Source organism: Thunnus albacares, chromosome 16 (assembly GCF_914725855.1).
Source record: "Thunnus albacares chromosome 16, fThuAlb1.1, whole genome shotgun sequence".
Taxonomy (NCBI): Eukaryota; Metazoa; Chordata; class Actinopteri; order Scombriformes; family Scombridae; genus Thunnus; species Thunnus albacares.
Window position 1 is genome coordinate 4,977,070 of NC_058121.1, and position 13,729 is coordinate 4,990,798.

Genomic DNA, 13,729 nt, shown 5'->3' on the forward strand with positions numbered 1-13,729 from the left:
CATGCAAGTAGATATAGAGACATCAATTAAACAACTGAGATTAAAATCTTACACTTGTTCATTTATTTGAGTAAAATGATTCAAGTTCTCCTACAAGAACCTGAAAAGGCCACATTTGAAAAAAAAAGTGCTATCCATCTTATTTTTTAAGTTTTACCCACAACCCCAAAATATCATCTGTATTTATTTTGCTATATTCTATAAAATTTGGGAGTTCAAAGATTAAGATCAAAATTCTGGGTCGATCTGACTCCCTTGCATGCCTCTCTGGATGAGCTCAGAACACCTGGAGGAGTATTTTGACAGATGGCATTTGACTGAACAGGTCTTGTTGATTGTGCAGCAGGCTGCTCGAAATACATTCCTGTCACACTGACTTAAGGGTGGTGCATACTGCATCAGAGCTGCTTGTTGGAAAGTCTAATAGCTTCAGAAACCCACTCCCACTCCCCACACACACACACATCTCTCTGACATCAGATTAAGGGAGGCTATGCAGCTGCTGCAGTATTGATTTTTTCCTTACTGCACAAATTAGCGAAGCCATTCAAACCGTCACGGTAACCACCATAAAAAAAAATTTAAACCTCAGATGTTATAAAATAATTGGTTCCTAAATACCATGCTTGAATATAAGGCAACCCTGATTATAAGACGACCACTCCTTTTCCAGCACCTGTTTTTGGAAAAATACTTTTTTCCAAAAACAAAAGGTAGATCACATTTATAAGACTGCCTGTTTGTCTTTTTGAGATCCTTATTATCAGTGACAGTGGTATTTGGCAGCTTGACATATTCCATTTCTGCAGTAGACACATCGGAAGACTCTTTGGACTCCTTTTCACTCATCATTAATTTATTTCCTCCGTGGCAGAAAAACACATTACATGAGTCCTCAGAAACTCCTGCAGGTTAAACTGGACTAACAAAAACACCTTAAGTGTTGACTGACTCTAACACACTCACTATAAACAGACTTTAAGACACTTGCTAGCCTAGCAACATTTAGGCTACAAACAACCCATAATGCAACACTCCATGTAGGAGTCAGTTTTGCAACAGTACTTTGTCCTTTCAAAAAGATTATCTGATGTTGTGGAAAAGTAATTGTCTAGACCCTGAATATAATACAGTAAACCTTTTGAATGCATTAATTCCTGTAGTAATCTATTCTTTATAGCCTCTATGTCTAAATGTCTATCTTTATTCCAGTGTTGTCATTAAGAGACCGACTTTGCAGAGGGACTATTGGTCATCATTGGACAGGCACGTCATTCTTTATATGAAGCCTGAGAGAATAACTAATGTCTCATCACCTGAGCTGCTCATTCAGCAGCGAAGCAGTGATCAGCTTGACTCTGCAGTGGGTGTGACATGATTGCATTACCGCAGTAATGCAGTAACCAAAGCAGCTCCATCCAACAATTCATGTAACTTTCTGAAAATGCCAATCTGATGTTCACACCAACCGCCAGCTGTGTAGAGGGGAGAAAGGAGTTTAAACTTTCTCTCTCTCTCTCTTGCCCTTTCTTCATTTATCCATTCTTTATTCATTCTTTACACAACTATTTTTTTCCCCACTTTTCATGTGAACAATCACCTCCAACACTGTGAATGCCTTCCAGGAGACGCTGTCTGAAAATGTGTGCCATTATATGCATGTTAAAATCTCCACTTTACAGTGTTGCCGTTCAGAACAACTATAAAACACTTGATTTCCAATGAGTCACGAAACTAGCCCCGATCAAGCATAACCCAACCCCCTTACCCTGTGAACTGGTTATACGAAACCCTGACAACTCCAAAAAAAATGTTCTTTTAAAAGCTTAACGTCTCAGCCTGACTTGCTCTTAACATGCCCCTGCAGGACCCCAGCTTCCACTAAGCACCAGCAGCCCAAACATACTCTTAATGTGCCTGTTAATCATAAGGAGTCCCACCTCCGTCCCACCACAGTCTCAGATCTGTAGCCCTTCATCTCCAGTTTGGAGGCGATTACGCAGACATATGGATCAGGCAAAACAAAACGCTTTTGAATTACTGTGAGCCACACTCATCTTCTCTGTCAGTAAGGAGTCCAGCTACTATCCAGTGGCGTCAGTCTCTCTCTACACACACTTTCTGGCCGACCAGCACAGCAGATCAACATTAGATAAGACTATTTATAAGCTTAAAAACTAGTCTGCTCTAAGCGCTACACTGTAACCGAAGGTCCAGACACATGTGGAGCAGTAAAAACACCACACAGACATACACAAATAAACAACCGAGCCAAGGCCCCAGACAGTAATTTCAGGCTATCTGTCCATGTAACCACAGGAAGAGATATGATCCGCTGTAGTAAACAAAACAGGACGCAAAACTGACAGACAGTATCATACTCTGCTGAGTTAATGCAACACACACAGGCCAGTCACTCTATTCCCTCTATTCCTCTTCTTCCAGATGATTGGATGTGGAGCAGAGGGACTTTCTGCAACCGCATAGATTACAGTGCTTGAGCAACCACACAAACACACCCTGCCTGAGAACACAGGCCAGCTAAATCAGTAACATTTAAATCACTTCTTTACACACTGCTACACGCTTACCTATATATTATGTTTTGGATTTTGCCCACTGAACTTTTCTTTATACCAGATAATAAAGTTAAACTTAAATTGCTGTTTTCAGTGAAGAAAAAAGCAACATAAAACCATCAACCACCAAACCATGAGAAGTTTTGTTTTCATTTTCTATTCAGTTTAAACCACTTCTTCAATTTATTTGATATTTGATAGCTCAACAAAGTACAATTAACACTAACTAGCACTGACTGATAGTGTGCAGTCAAAGCCATCACACTGACTTTGGGGAGCTTTTCCATAGTTTGGAGTGAAATGCTGTATAGTGGGAAGACTTATGTTGCTCTCTTAACCTAGTTAAATTAAACTGTATTTAATGTATTGCAGTCATTCATATTTTAATTTAATTTTTATTTCAGTTCATACATACAATAGTCATAATTAAAATAGTTAAAATGGACTGGTTGTAAAAAAGCACAAGAAAGGAGGCAGCATTATTCAGCATTTATACATCTGTGCTTTTATTTCTTATATTTCTGATCGGCAGACCTCGGCCTGTATTTGACATGAGAAGTGATCTTGGCTTGGAAAAGGTGGGTGACCACTGACATAGATGAACTATGATGGTCACTTCCCGGGCTATAGGTGCTTTTACCCACAAACTAGGGCCACTGCTACTGAATGAGTGCAGTCAGTGATAGGTGTTGGCCTGTGAAATACCGGCAGTGGGGTAGTGGACTAAGTCTTCTTGGTTTGTTCCTCAGAGGAAATGCCTTTCTAAATACATTAAACACAGCCAAAAACAGTCAGTGTACAGGTGGTGTGTGTGTGTGTGTGTGTGTGTGTGTGTGTGTGTGTGTGTGTGTGTGTGTGTGTGTGTGTGTGCGTGCGTGCGTGCGTGCGTGTGTGGCAAGAGCAAACTTCCTGCCAGTTCAGTGCAGTCAGGCGGCAGCAGGGGGATTCTGGCTTAAATAGTTCTATTGACTTATGAAGTGGCCCAGAGGGCAAAACTGAGACATTTCTTGGGAAATGAAAGTGAGGGAAAAAATCCTGCTAACAACAACAACAACTACACAGTAACCTAGACTACGGCTATTCAAGGTTAGATCACACAAGGGCCTTCGATCAGTGTTTACCTTCAGGTTTCTGTGAGGGTTGGAGGATTACTTTGTTCATCCAATCCTGGCTGCTGTCCCAGGAACAGCTTCAGTGCCTCAACTATGATATTCATACTGGCTTATTATTAAGCTTTTCAAGCCAAAGTAAGTACATGCCATGTCTTCTTGAGTGTGAGGAAAGCTTACACTCACTGTAAGTTGGTAACTGACAAATAATGAATGTGTTTAAAGCCAAGTAGGGCTGCAACTAACAATTATTTTCATTACCAATGAATCTGATGATTATTTTCTCGATTAATCTATTGGTCCACAACATGTCAGGACATGGTGATGCTGCTTCCATGCAGCTGCTCCTGACTTCGGTGAGCCTCTCCATCTACACCCTCTCTCTTCCTCAATATTCTGCCCTAACCTCTTCATTTATTTCACTGTCTACATTGTTATTCTGTGCTTAGTCCACAAATCACTAGATTCACTATTTTTCTTTCTGAAACCAAACTAGCGTTAGTGAGTAGCCTTTCGTTGCTACTCTGTTTACTTAGCTTGGAGCTTAGCCTAGCTTAGCAGTTAGCTATGTGCAATCACAGACAAAGTAGCCTCATTAAAACAATGGTGTCTGTTCCGCAGTTGCAGATAGGATGTGTCTGCTAGAGGGATGTGTCCGGGAGTTAGAGCAGCTTTTTTTGGCTAACGCTACCTTAGACGTGACAGGCACTCCAGACAGCCTTGTTGGCAGATGCAGCATTGTCCCTGTTCAGCAGCGTGGGAAGGCTCGCAAGAGCAAGTTATCAGTTGTGTGGCCTGGTCTGCAGTCACCTCTTCCAACTGCAAACTGGTTTTCGAACCTTGCCGGCCCTTCCTGCGGGCTAGTGATAGGAGACTCCATTACCCACGGTGTCAGATTAGCTTTGCCAGCCACAGTTCACTGTTTACCTGGGGCCAGAGTCTGTGACACGGAGGCTAATCTGAGAGTGCTGGCATCACGACGGGATAATCAGGGAACAGAGGCACACAGCACCGCTACTTTCAGCAACACTGTCATTCATGATGGCACCAATAATGTTAGGATGAAGCAATCCAAGATCACAAAGGTCAGCCTAGTCAGGACATTTGAGCTTGCCAGAAAGATATGTTGGGTAGGACGGAGCCCAAGCAAAAATGTTCTAACCAGTTTGAAAGTAAACCAAACCGGATACCGAATTTTACTACTAGGTGTCGCACGTGACTCATCTGCTCCTGAGTGAAACATAAGAGAGATTTAAATAGTGGTTATCATTTGATGTATTTCTTGTATATGTTACAAATGTTGTTTGTTCTCAATTCAATGTGGCAGTAATGTCACTGTGACACTGTTGTATAAGAAAAACTACTCCTAGGCTATTTGAACTCTTGATCTTGTTTCTATCTGAGGGTTGTTTCTGACCTCTTGGGTTAGCTAGAGATATCTTAGCCTTAAGCCTACTGCCTTACAAACTGTGTGGATGATGAGGTACCTAGACTGAGCTAAATTTGAAGGATGTCCTTGTTTGAAGTCACTGATCATTAGGTATCTGTGAGATCTGTACAACCATATCTGTTTGTAAGAAGGTGTAACACTTTGTGGAAGTGTCCATTTAGGGACCTTTTAACTTTGCTTCTGGAGAGGTATAAAGCTGTCTGCTTTGTGTTTGCAATCTTTAGAGAAAGGGCCGGCTGAACAACATGCTTTCACTCCAAAAATACAAGATAATTATGTTTTTGTTTTGTATTTGGACATTTGTATAATTGTTACTGATTGTGTGATGGATTGTACAGTGTCTACAACTGCTTCAGTGGTTATTACTATTATTATTATTATAACAGTAATTACAGCTTATTACTAATGCAATATTACTCATGCAATACAAGTTGGATTTGGTGCCGTCGGCAGAGGTTGCTGATATAGAATGCTTTTTAATTTGCCAGAACATCTCATAATGACAAATGCCAGTTTGATCGGTTTGCATAAAATCTAACTGGTTTAAGCATGTACACCAACCGGATAAACTGGACACCGACCCAACCCTTGTGTCGGCATCGATTTATTGTCTCTGGTCCGTTACCCATAAGGGGTAAAGATGAGATGTACGGTAGGCTCACCTCAATGAACCACTGGCTGGCCCACAACGGTAATTAGCAGGGATTTGGGTTTGTTAATAATTGGCCTTCTTTCTGGGGCTGCCCTTACCTGCTGAGAGCAGACGGCCTTCACCCTACTGGGAACAGTGCCGCTCTTTTATCTAGAAATACAGACAGGTTACAGACATTTAGTTAGACTTAGACTTTAGACTTTAGACTTTAGGGACTTAATCATTCGGCAGGTCGCAGGTGATTAGAGTGTCTGCTAGGTTTAAAGAATCAACTAGTTTAGTTAATGTGTCCAGCAAGGGAATTTCTCACATATAGAGCATATAGTACAGAATATCAGACTGATAGCTCGGTTAGTATGTTGACTTGGTGAAAAATATCAATCACTGTTTCCCAAAGGCCGAGATGACAACCTCAGATGTCTTCTTTCATCCCCACCAACAGTCCACCACCCAAAGATCAGTGAAGACTCAGTTTACTGTCATAGAAACCAACATATTGACATTTAAGAGGCTAGAACGAGAGAATTCTGACATTTTTTTCTTTAAGAATGACTCGAAATGATTAAATGATTATCAAAATAGTTGGCAATTAATCCAAAATTTGACAACTAGTTGATTAATCGGCTAATCATTGCAGCTCTAAAGCCAAGTTTCCATTGCTACATCATGAAGCTAAACAACTTGCCTGCATGTCTCCCTGGTAGTGTTAATGTACCAGTGTGGATCTGCTCATCATCCATGGCTCACATGATGAACAGTACAATATGACGCTTCCATCCTGTCAATACTGTCACATATCACTCAAATCTTAATCTAAATATATCTTTTAATTCTAAACAAGACATTCAACTCACAACTTTCAAAAACAACACAAAGCCACAGCAACACAAGTTATTCTGCTGTCCTTCCATGAATGCAGAAATAGGACAAAAAGCTAAGAGCTGTGGCCAAAAGCACATCTACTAAATGGTGTGCTGTCAAGCAGATAATGAGACTAGAGCAAGAGTCTAAAGACTTACCAAGAGAGAGATGAGATAAATAACCAAGGAAAGAGAGGATGCTGAGAGTCCTGCGGCACCCCTTGGTACTAGGACACAGACTGGCTGGTAACTGTTACAACAGTTTTCAACTGCAGCTTGAAAATGTTTTGCATAATTTTCCTGACGTAGCTGGAGACATGTCTGTAGTAATCATGTAACAGTTATTTGCATATCTAATACATACGACACATGACACAGGCTACACTTACGGACTATAAAGACTGTCTAAGTACCTGACGTCAGTGTCTTTTCCTGTAGACAGATATTAAAAAGAGATATGTAATCAACCCCCTTCGCCCCGGGAACTTCAGCAGCCTTTCCATGCCCCTACTTGTGCATAGAAGATGTGAAGTGAGACATGAAAGTACTAAAAACATTTCCATCCACTAGCCTAAATACCATGTTTGACTCACTGATGGGAGTGATAAAGCCAGTGCAGCGTTTGATTCTTGAAATGTACATTGAGAAATTCTGTTTTCCTGGCTGATTATTGGAGATGTCTCCGCTGGGACTGTTAAAGATTAGTGAGAGATAAAGCTAAAAAAGGAATTAAATAAGAAAACACACAAACACACAGTAGGAAATACTCTCTCATTAATAGTGGCATGACACCTAAGCCTTGGGGAGTGGCAGCTGAGGATTCCTGACATATTTGCTGCAGCTGAGACACTTGGTCAAGAAAGAGGGAGAGAGAAGGATGATCAGAAGCCAAAGGACTCATTCTGCAGCACTTTGAGTTGAAGCATGCTCAGTGTGTCCTTGTATGCACTGTTTCCTCTGCACATATACCGCTGTATGCCATCCACAACCAGCAATGCATATTAGCTGTGATAGTACAGCAAAAAGAACAGCTGATTTGGGATGTCTCATACTGATTTACTGCCTCTGATTCCTTAAATATGAAGCAGTCTGATACAGAATCCAATTTCATATAATACGTAATTATGTTTGTTAATTTCTCCCTACATAATGCAGCTGCACACACAGCTGAGTCTCATCACATTAAACTCACGCAATTTCAAATAATACAAACAAATCCCCCCCCGCAGATCACAACCACAGCTGGTTAATACAAACTTTAAACCAACTTCAACTCCATGCAGACTCTATTGAGTAAAACCTGTGTTCATCTGACCTCCGCCTGGTGTCTGACCTGTAATTCTCATGGTGACTTTGGTTGTTAATGTGAGGAGCACTCACAGTGAGATTGAATCAATCAATCACCTGCTGAGTAGAATCAACGGGATCTTGACACTTCTCATCTGTTATCAATGTAGTTAGTAGACCGTTTCAACAGTCGCCTCACTCATTAAATACACCGCCTTTGCGGTGTGACGTAATGCCACTGCTCCTTTTCCCTGAACTTTAATAACCCTAACATTATGTTTTATAGAATTGTAACTGTTTGTTCTGATTTATTCTGATTTTTGATGAAGAAATCATTGTCAACTTCAAGGTGCCTGTGTTGTAAGTACGTAAAAGAGTCACAAAGTGCTTCACAATAAGGCTACAACTAATGATTATTTTCATTATTGATTTAATCTGCCAATTAACTTATCCATTACTCTAATGATCGGTTTGTTTTTAAAATGTCATGAAATAGTGAACAATGCCCATTATAATAAAAGTGATGTATTGATATTGCTCATTTTATTCAACATCCGTCCAAGTATAAAGAGAACAACACTCAAAGGCAACAGGTGGGTGTGGAGCTGCTTTTGAAAGGCGTCCCCAGTGTCAACAGATCTTAGGTCCAACAGGAGACAACATAAATGTGAAGAGTCATGACTTCAAGGGGACCAAAACCTTTCAAACAATACGTTGTCCTGTACATGTCAAACTAAACTGTATGTCTACCTGAAATGAGACTTTGTTTGAGTTATTGCAATCACAGAGCATTTTGTTGATATTACTGCCTGTATGCAGTTGTAATATCAAACTGTGTGTGTGCTTGTCTATTGTATCTCCAGCATACCTCCATCATGCCCAGTCTTGCTTTGAGTTGTCTTCTTACTAGATACAATTTATCTTTCTTTATGCTCCTCTCACAGTCAGTTAGACAAATTCAAACAGTGGAACAAGAGTTAAATCAAGGGACTGACTCAATTATTGCTCACTGTTATTACAAGTATTAAATAAAGTTGAGAATTTCAGTCTCACTGAACATATCTGCAGGTGTTTTCACATGGATTTTATTAACTCTTATGGGTTATCTTTGCTTTCAAGTGTAGCAAGTGAACTCATTAAAGTAAAGCACAGACGCTTCCTGTCTGTATGGCAGGTCAAGGTTCAGAAGAGGGATAGGAACTTCCAGGTTATTGTTTCCCCTTCCTCATACAACGCTTCCAGGTAGAAAGTACATACAATATGCGTCTTACATAAGCCTATGACAGACAGGAGGATGTGTAGTGGAGGAGGGAGAGAGAAGGGGGTGGAGGGGGGGAGGAAGGAAGGAAGAGAAAGAGAGGAGGGGGGGGGGAAATACTCAAGGCCACGCAGGCGAGCTAGCTGCCAGGCAGACAGTGTAAATCAGTGAGCTCTCTGTGCTTCTCTCAGTCACTCACACACACACACACACACAATCAGCAAAAAGGAAACTCATAAGTGCTTTCTTTCCCGCTGATATGAGAGGCAGCTGATATGAAGGGCAAAGTCTTACTGAGAGAAATCAAGCGAGACGCAGAGGAGAGCACAGTTGTTATTCTAAATGACAGCCTCCTGCTCTCCTTTGTTTACCCACGGCACAGTCTGTACACAGGTGTGCTTTATTATCAACGCCTTGCCACACATCACACACACGTGGAAGCTATACTTTGAACAAGTCTATTAGGGGAAGGTGATAGCTGGTCCACCTTAAAAAGGTCAGTCCACCTTAAGTGGGCCTGGTCAGGTGAGGCTAACCCATTGTCACTAACCTCCGGACTAACCCACTTCACATTAATCAGCAGGTGGCAAGCAAGACACAGGAGCCTAAACTGTACACACATTGTGTACACACACACACACACACACACACATACACACACACACACACGTCATAGCCTCAGCTCCGGTTGCCAGCCTCAACGTCTCTCTCTCTAAGACTCAATATGTCATGAAAGACTGAGAGGACACATGAGTGTGCAGCATATTACACATGTAATAATGAATATTAACAGATCAGGATGCTAAGTTGTTAGAAAAGACTTGGACTATTTAAACTAGAGCTGCAACTAATGATTCTTTCATTATCGATTAATCTGTTGATAGTTTTCTCGATTAATCCATTAGTTGTTTGATCTATAAAATGTCAGAAAATAGTAAAAAAAATAGTAAAAATTGTTTCCCAGGCCTAATGTGATATCTTCAAATGTCTTATTTTGTCAACAACCCCAAAGATATTCCATTTACTGTCATAAAAGACTCAAGAAACCAGAAAAAAATTCACATCTGAGAAGCTGAAACCAGAGAATTTGTGGAAATGTTTTTTTCTTAAGAATGAAAACGATTAATCAATTATCAAAATAGTTGGTGATTAATTGAATAGTTGACAACTAAATCGATTAACCGACCAACAGTTTCAGCTCTAATAAGAAAGTAATAACATCTTGTTTCAAGGCACAATCAAAGATTCAAAGGCGTATCCTCAGCAAATTTAAAAACACAGCATTGAAAGCTGGCATAAAAGTCCTAAAATCACAAAAATATAAGAGGATGAAGTGTGTGTTTTGAAGAGATTTAAAGGGACATATTAATCTGGTTGACGTAATTTCCACATGCAGGCTTTTCCACAGTTTAGGCATCCATCACCTTAAGCCTCATATCTAGTCCTTGTGACTACGAGAAGGGCCTGGGACATAAGGAGGAATAATGTTAGAAATATAATGATGGCAGATACCTTCTCTTTCAGTACTGAAGCAATTAATTGATCAACAGGGATTAATTTAGTTTTGATAATTAATCATTTCAGTCATGGATGTGCCAAACCTTCTCTGGGTCCATCTTCTCAAAGGTGATAATTTTCTGTTTTTCCTTATTTGACAGTAAATTGATTTTCTTTGGGTCTTAGTCGGATGAAACAAGCAATATGACAATGTCACCACGAGCTTCGGGAAAATGTGATTGACATGTTTCACAAATTTCTGACACCAAATGATTAGTCAAGAAACTATTTGGCAGATTAATTGATAATTATAATAATTGTTAGTTGCAGCTCTGGCATGTTTGCCAGGAGGCAGAGGGAGTGGAGACGCCTTCCACATAAAGTGACATCAAAATTCCTGAAATGTTTTGTCAGATTCCGTTTATCATTGAAGAGAACACCTGACTTTCTGCAGCACAATCAGTGTAGTTTTGTCATATCGAGTCATTTTCTCCTGTAAAAATGTACAAAATTACAGTATATTAATGGGAGCAAACTTGGTTACTGTTATCACAAATGCAGCAGATTAGCCTGACTAGGTGAACTGACCTTCAGTAAAGTTACAACCAGGGTGGGAAATCAACACAAACCACATGCTGGCAAACACTAGCTGAGGCCAGTGAGGTTAATATTCAGTCAGACATTTTGGCACATGTCCAGTCTTTGTTTAGCTGGTTCTATGGAATCCCACAGTGAAGTTAGCTGAGACAGAAAAGTAATCACAACGTCCCCAGTTTGAGTCCAGCCAGGGACCTTTGTTGCATGCTAACCCTGCTCTCTCTCCCCTCATTTCCTGTCTCCTCTCTAGTCTCCACTATAAAAAACAAATGGAAAAAATGCCCCAAAAAATACAAGATTGAAGAACGACTGCTTGGCACAGACAGAGCACTAGTATTTCCAACCACTTACTGCTATAAAGCAGAATTTTATTTTTTTAGTGGATTTTAATCGATCAACCAGCGGCAGAGTGCATGTAGTTCGAGCACAGTTCAGAGAGAGCAAACACAGAACGCGAGGGGCTCACACACGCACAGCTCGGACATGTTCAAACACAGCGGAGGAAAGGCATACCACAGTGAAGAGTGCAATGCATTAGAAACTGTTGAGGTATGAACACATAATCTAAACGTAGTCTCCATTTAGGACACAAATTTAGAAGCTTGTTTCTGGTGAGTTGTCAGATGTTTTAATGAGTTCAAAAGAGATGAAATGTTCTCCTTAGTTTACGTTCTTAAGACATCCACAGTTGGTTGCATGATAACCTTCTGCACTGTTTGTGCTATTAAGTACAGTGTTAGTTAATCAGTGGGGTCACACTGACTGTGAGCATCAATTTCTCAGAGTTAGTGCCGCGTGTTAAGAGAACTGTTCTCTCTCAAGCAGTACCTTTGACTTAGAATATCTCAAGCAAAGTCTCTGCAGCATCAGGAGGCAATGCGAGGCTGCGCGTAAAAACCTGTTTTACAACATGACAAAGTTCTCGAACAAGTCCTACTGCACACAACCACACAAACCACAGACTGCACATCTAGAGAGATGCAGTAACTTAGGCAGGTTTCAAGATACAGCTCAGAAGCTTCGCAATACACACACCAAGATCAGAGTGCTTCCTCTACACTCACACAGTGTGACCACCACAACAACTACTCTGTGTGACAGGATAAAGTAACAACAGTGCATCGCCCACTTCTGCTGTCGCTTTGTAAACTGAGTAGAACTTCAAAGATAGGAAATTTCCTTGGCTGTGACTACAAAGTTTGACGGTGAGATACCTTGATCCTATGATATCTTCAGACTCAGGAGAACTGAATCATCACCCTGACAATCATGCTAACTTTAATGGTTATAGCACCACATCAAAAATAGATCCATTGACACTTCTGGTCCATTGATAAGAGAAGTGAATCATTATCATGCACTTGGATGTGAGAACTTTACAGTAACAGTGTCACTGTCATGGAAACAATGTTAGTCACACATCAAAGACATACTAAATCTTATCTATTTTTACCATCAGTCTTACAGCAAATTTGCAAAAAGGGGGAACCTAGCCTCTAACTATTTTTAGAAGAGGCTATGCTGTGGGGTTATTTCGACACAAATAAACTGCAACCAACTTTTGATAAGCCAGATAAGAATAAACTGGGGAATTTCAAGCTTTTCTATTGGTTTCAGGGCTGTAAATGTTTTTTTTTTGCAGAGGCCGTGTTGACACCAGCTTTGAGGTAGCTCATGTTAACGTTAGCAAGAAATGCAGCCAAATGTAAGGATGGAGGTGGCGTTATCCAGGCTAGGCTAACGAGCGAGCTAACTTTTAACTGCCTGCTGATAGCATTATTTAAGACACTGACGCTCGGGTTTAAAGCGTTACGTGGCTTCGACTTGCTCTGTACGTTGTGTCGAAAAGAAATAGCGTTGTACATATAAACATAACACAAGCGCCACATCATGGAAAACTCACCCATTCCTGTCCTTCGCACCGCCTCGCTATCAAACGTTGGGAATCTCGTATCCAGCAGCCGCGCTGCTAGCTAGCTACACGCCAGGTAGATGTGTATATAATCGACCACAAAGTGTTTTTTTGTCGATTCGCAGCCGAAAAAGGAGTCAAGTTAGTCGTATATCCATTCGTCCTTGCCCCAGCAGCAGCCTCCCCACTTCTCTCTTGGTGGTGCTTCAAGAGTATTGTGCAGGAAGTTCACCAGGAGTCTCCACCTTTCTTGGACTTGCCTCCACGGCTTGCTGCTGCTGCCACCAAAATACTAAACAGCAGCAGGAAACTTCGCGATGTTTCAGGCAGGACAGTCCCGCGAGAGGAATGTTTAAAGGAATGTTGATCCCTTCCTTGTATTATTGTCCCACTCAGCAAGTACAGTAACATGCCCACTCTGTGTGTGTGTGTGTGTGTGTGTGTGTGTGTGTGTGTGTGTGTGTGTGTGTGTGTGTGTGTCTGTGTGTGTGTGTCTGTGTGTCTGTGTGTCTTAATTCACTCAATCCA

The 13,729-nt window shown here is 40.9% G+C and overlaps 1 protein-coding gene across 2 annotated transcripts in view; it reads right to left on the minus strand.

Moving 5' to 3' along the window:
* Positions 1-13,500, minus strand: part of LOC122999755 (CD2-associated protein) — a 66,141-nt gene extending 52,641 nt beyond the window's left edge. For both annotated transcript variants that reach the window (XM_044376966.1, XM_044376965.1), the window contains exon 1: positions 13,193-13,500. Coding sequence is in view for 1 of the 2 variants with exons in the window: in XM_044376965.1 (XP_044232900.1) it covers positions 13,193-13,196 (4 nt within the window). In the remaining variant the exon portion in view is untranslated. The remainder of the gene's footprint in view (positions 1-13,192) is intronic.
* Between the last annotated feature and the right edge of the window lie 229 nt (positions 13,501-13,729).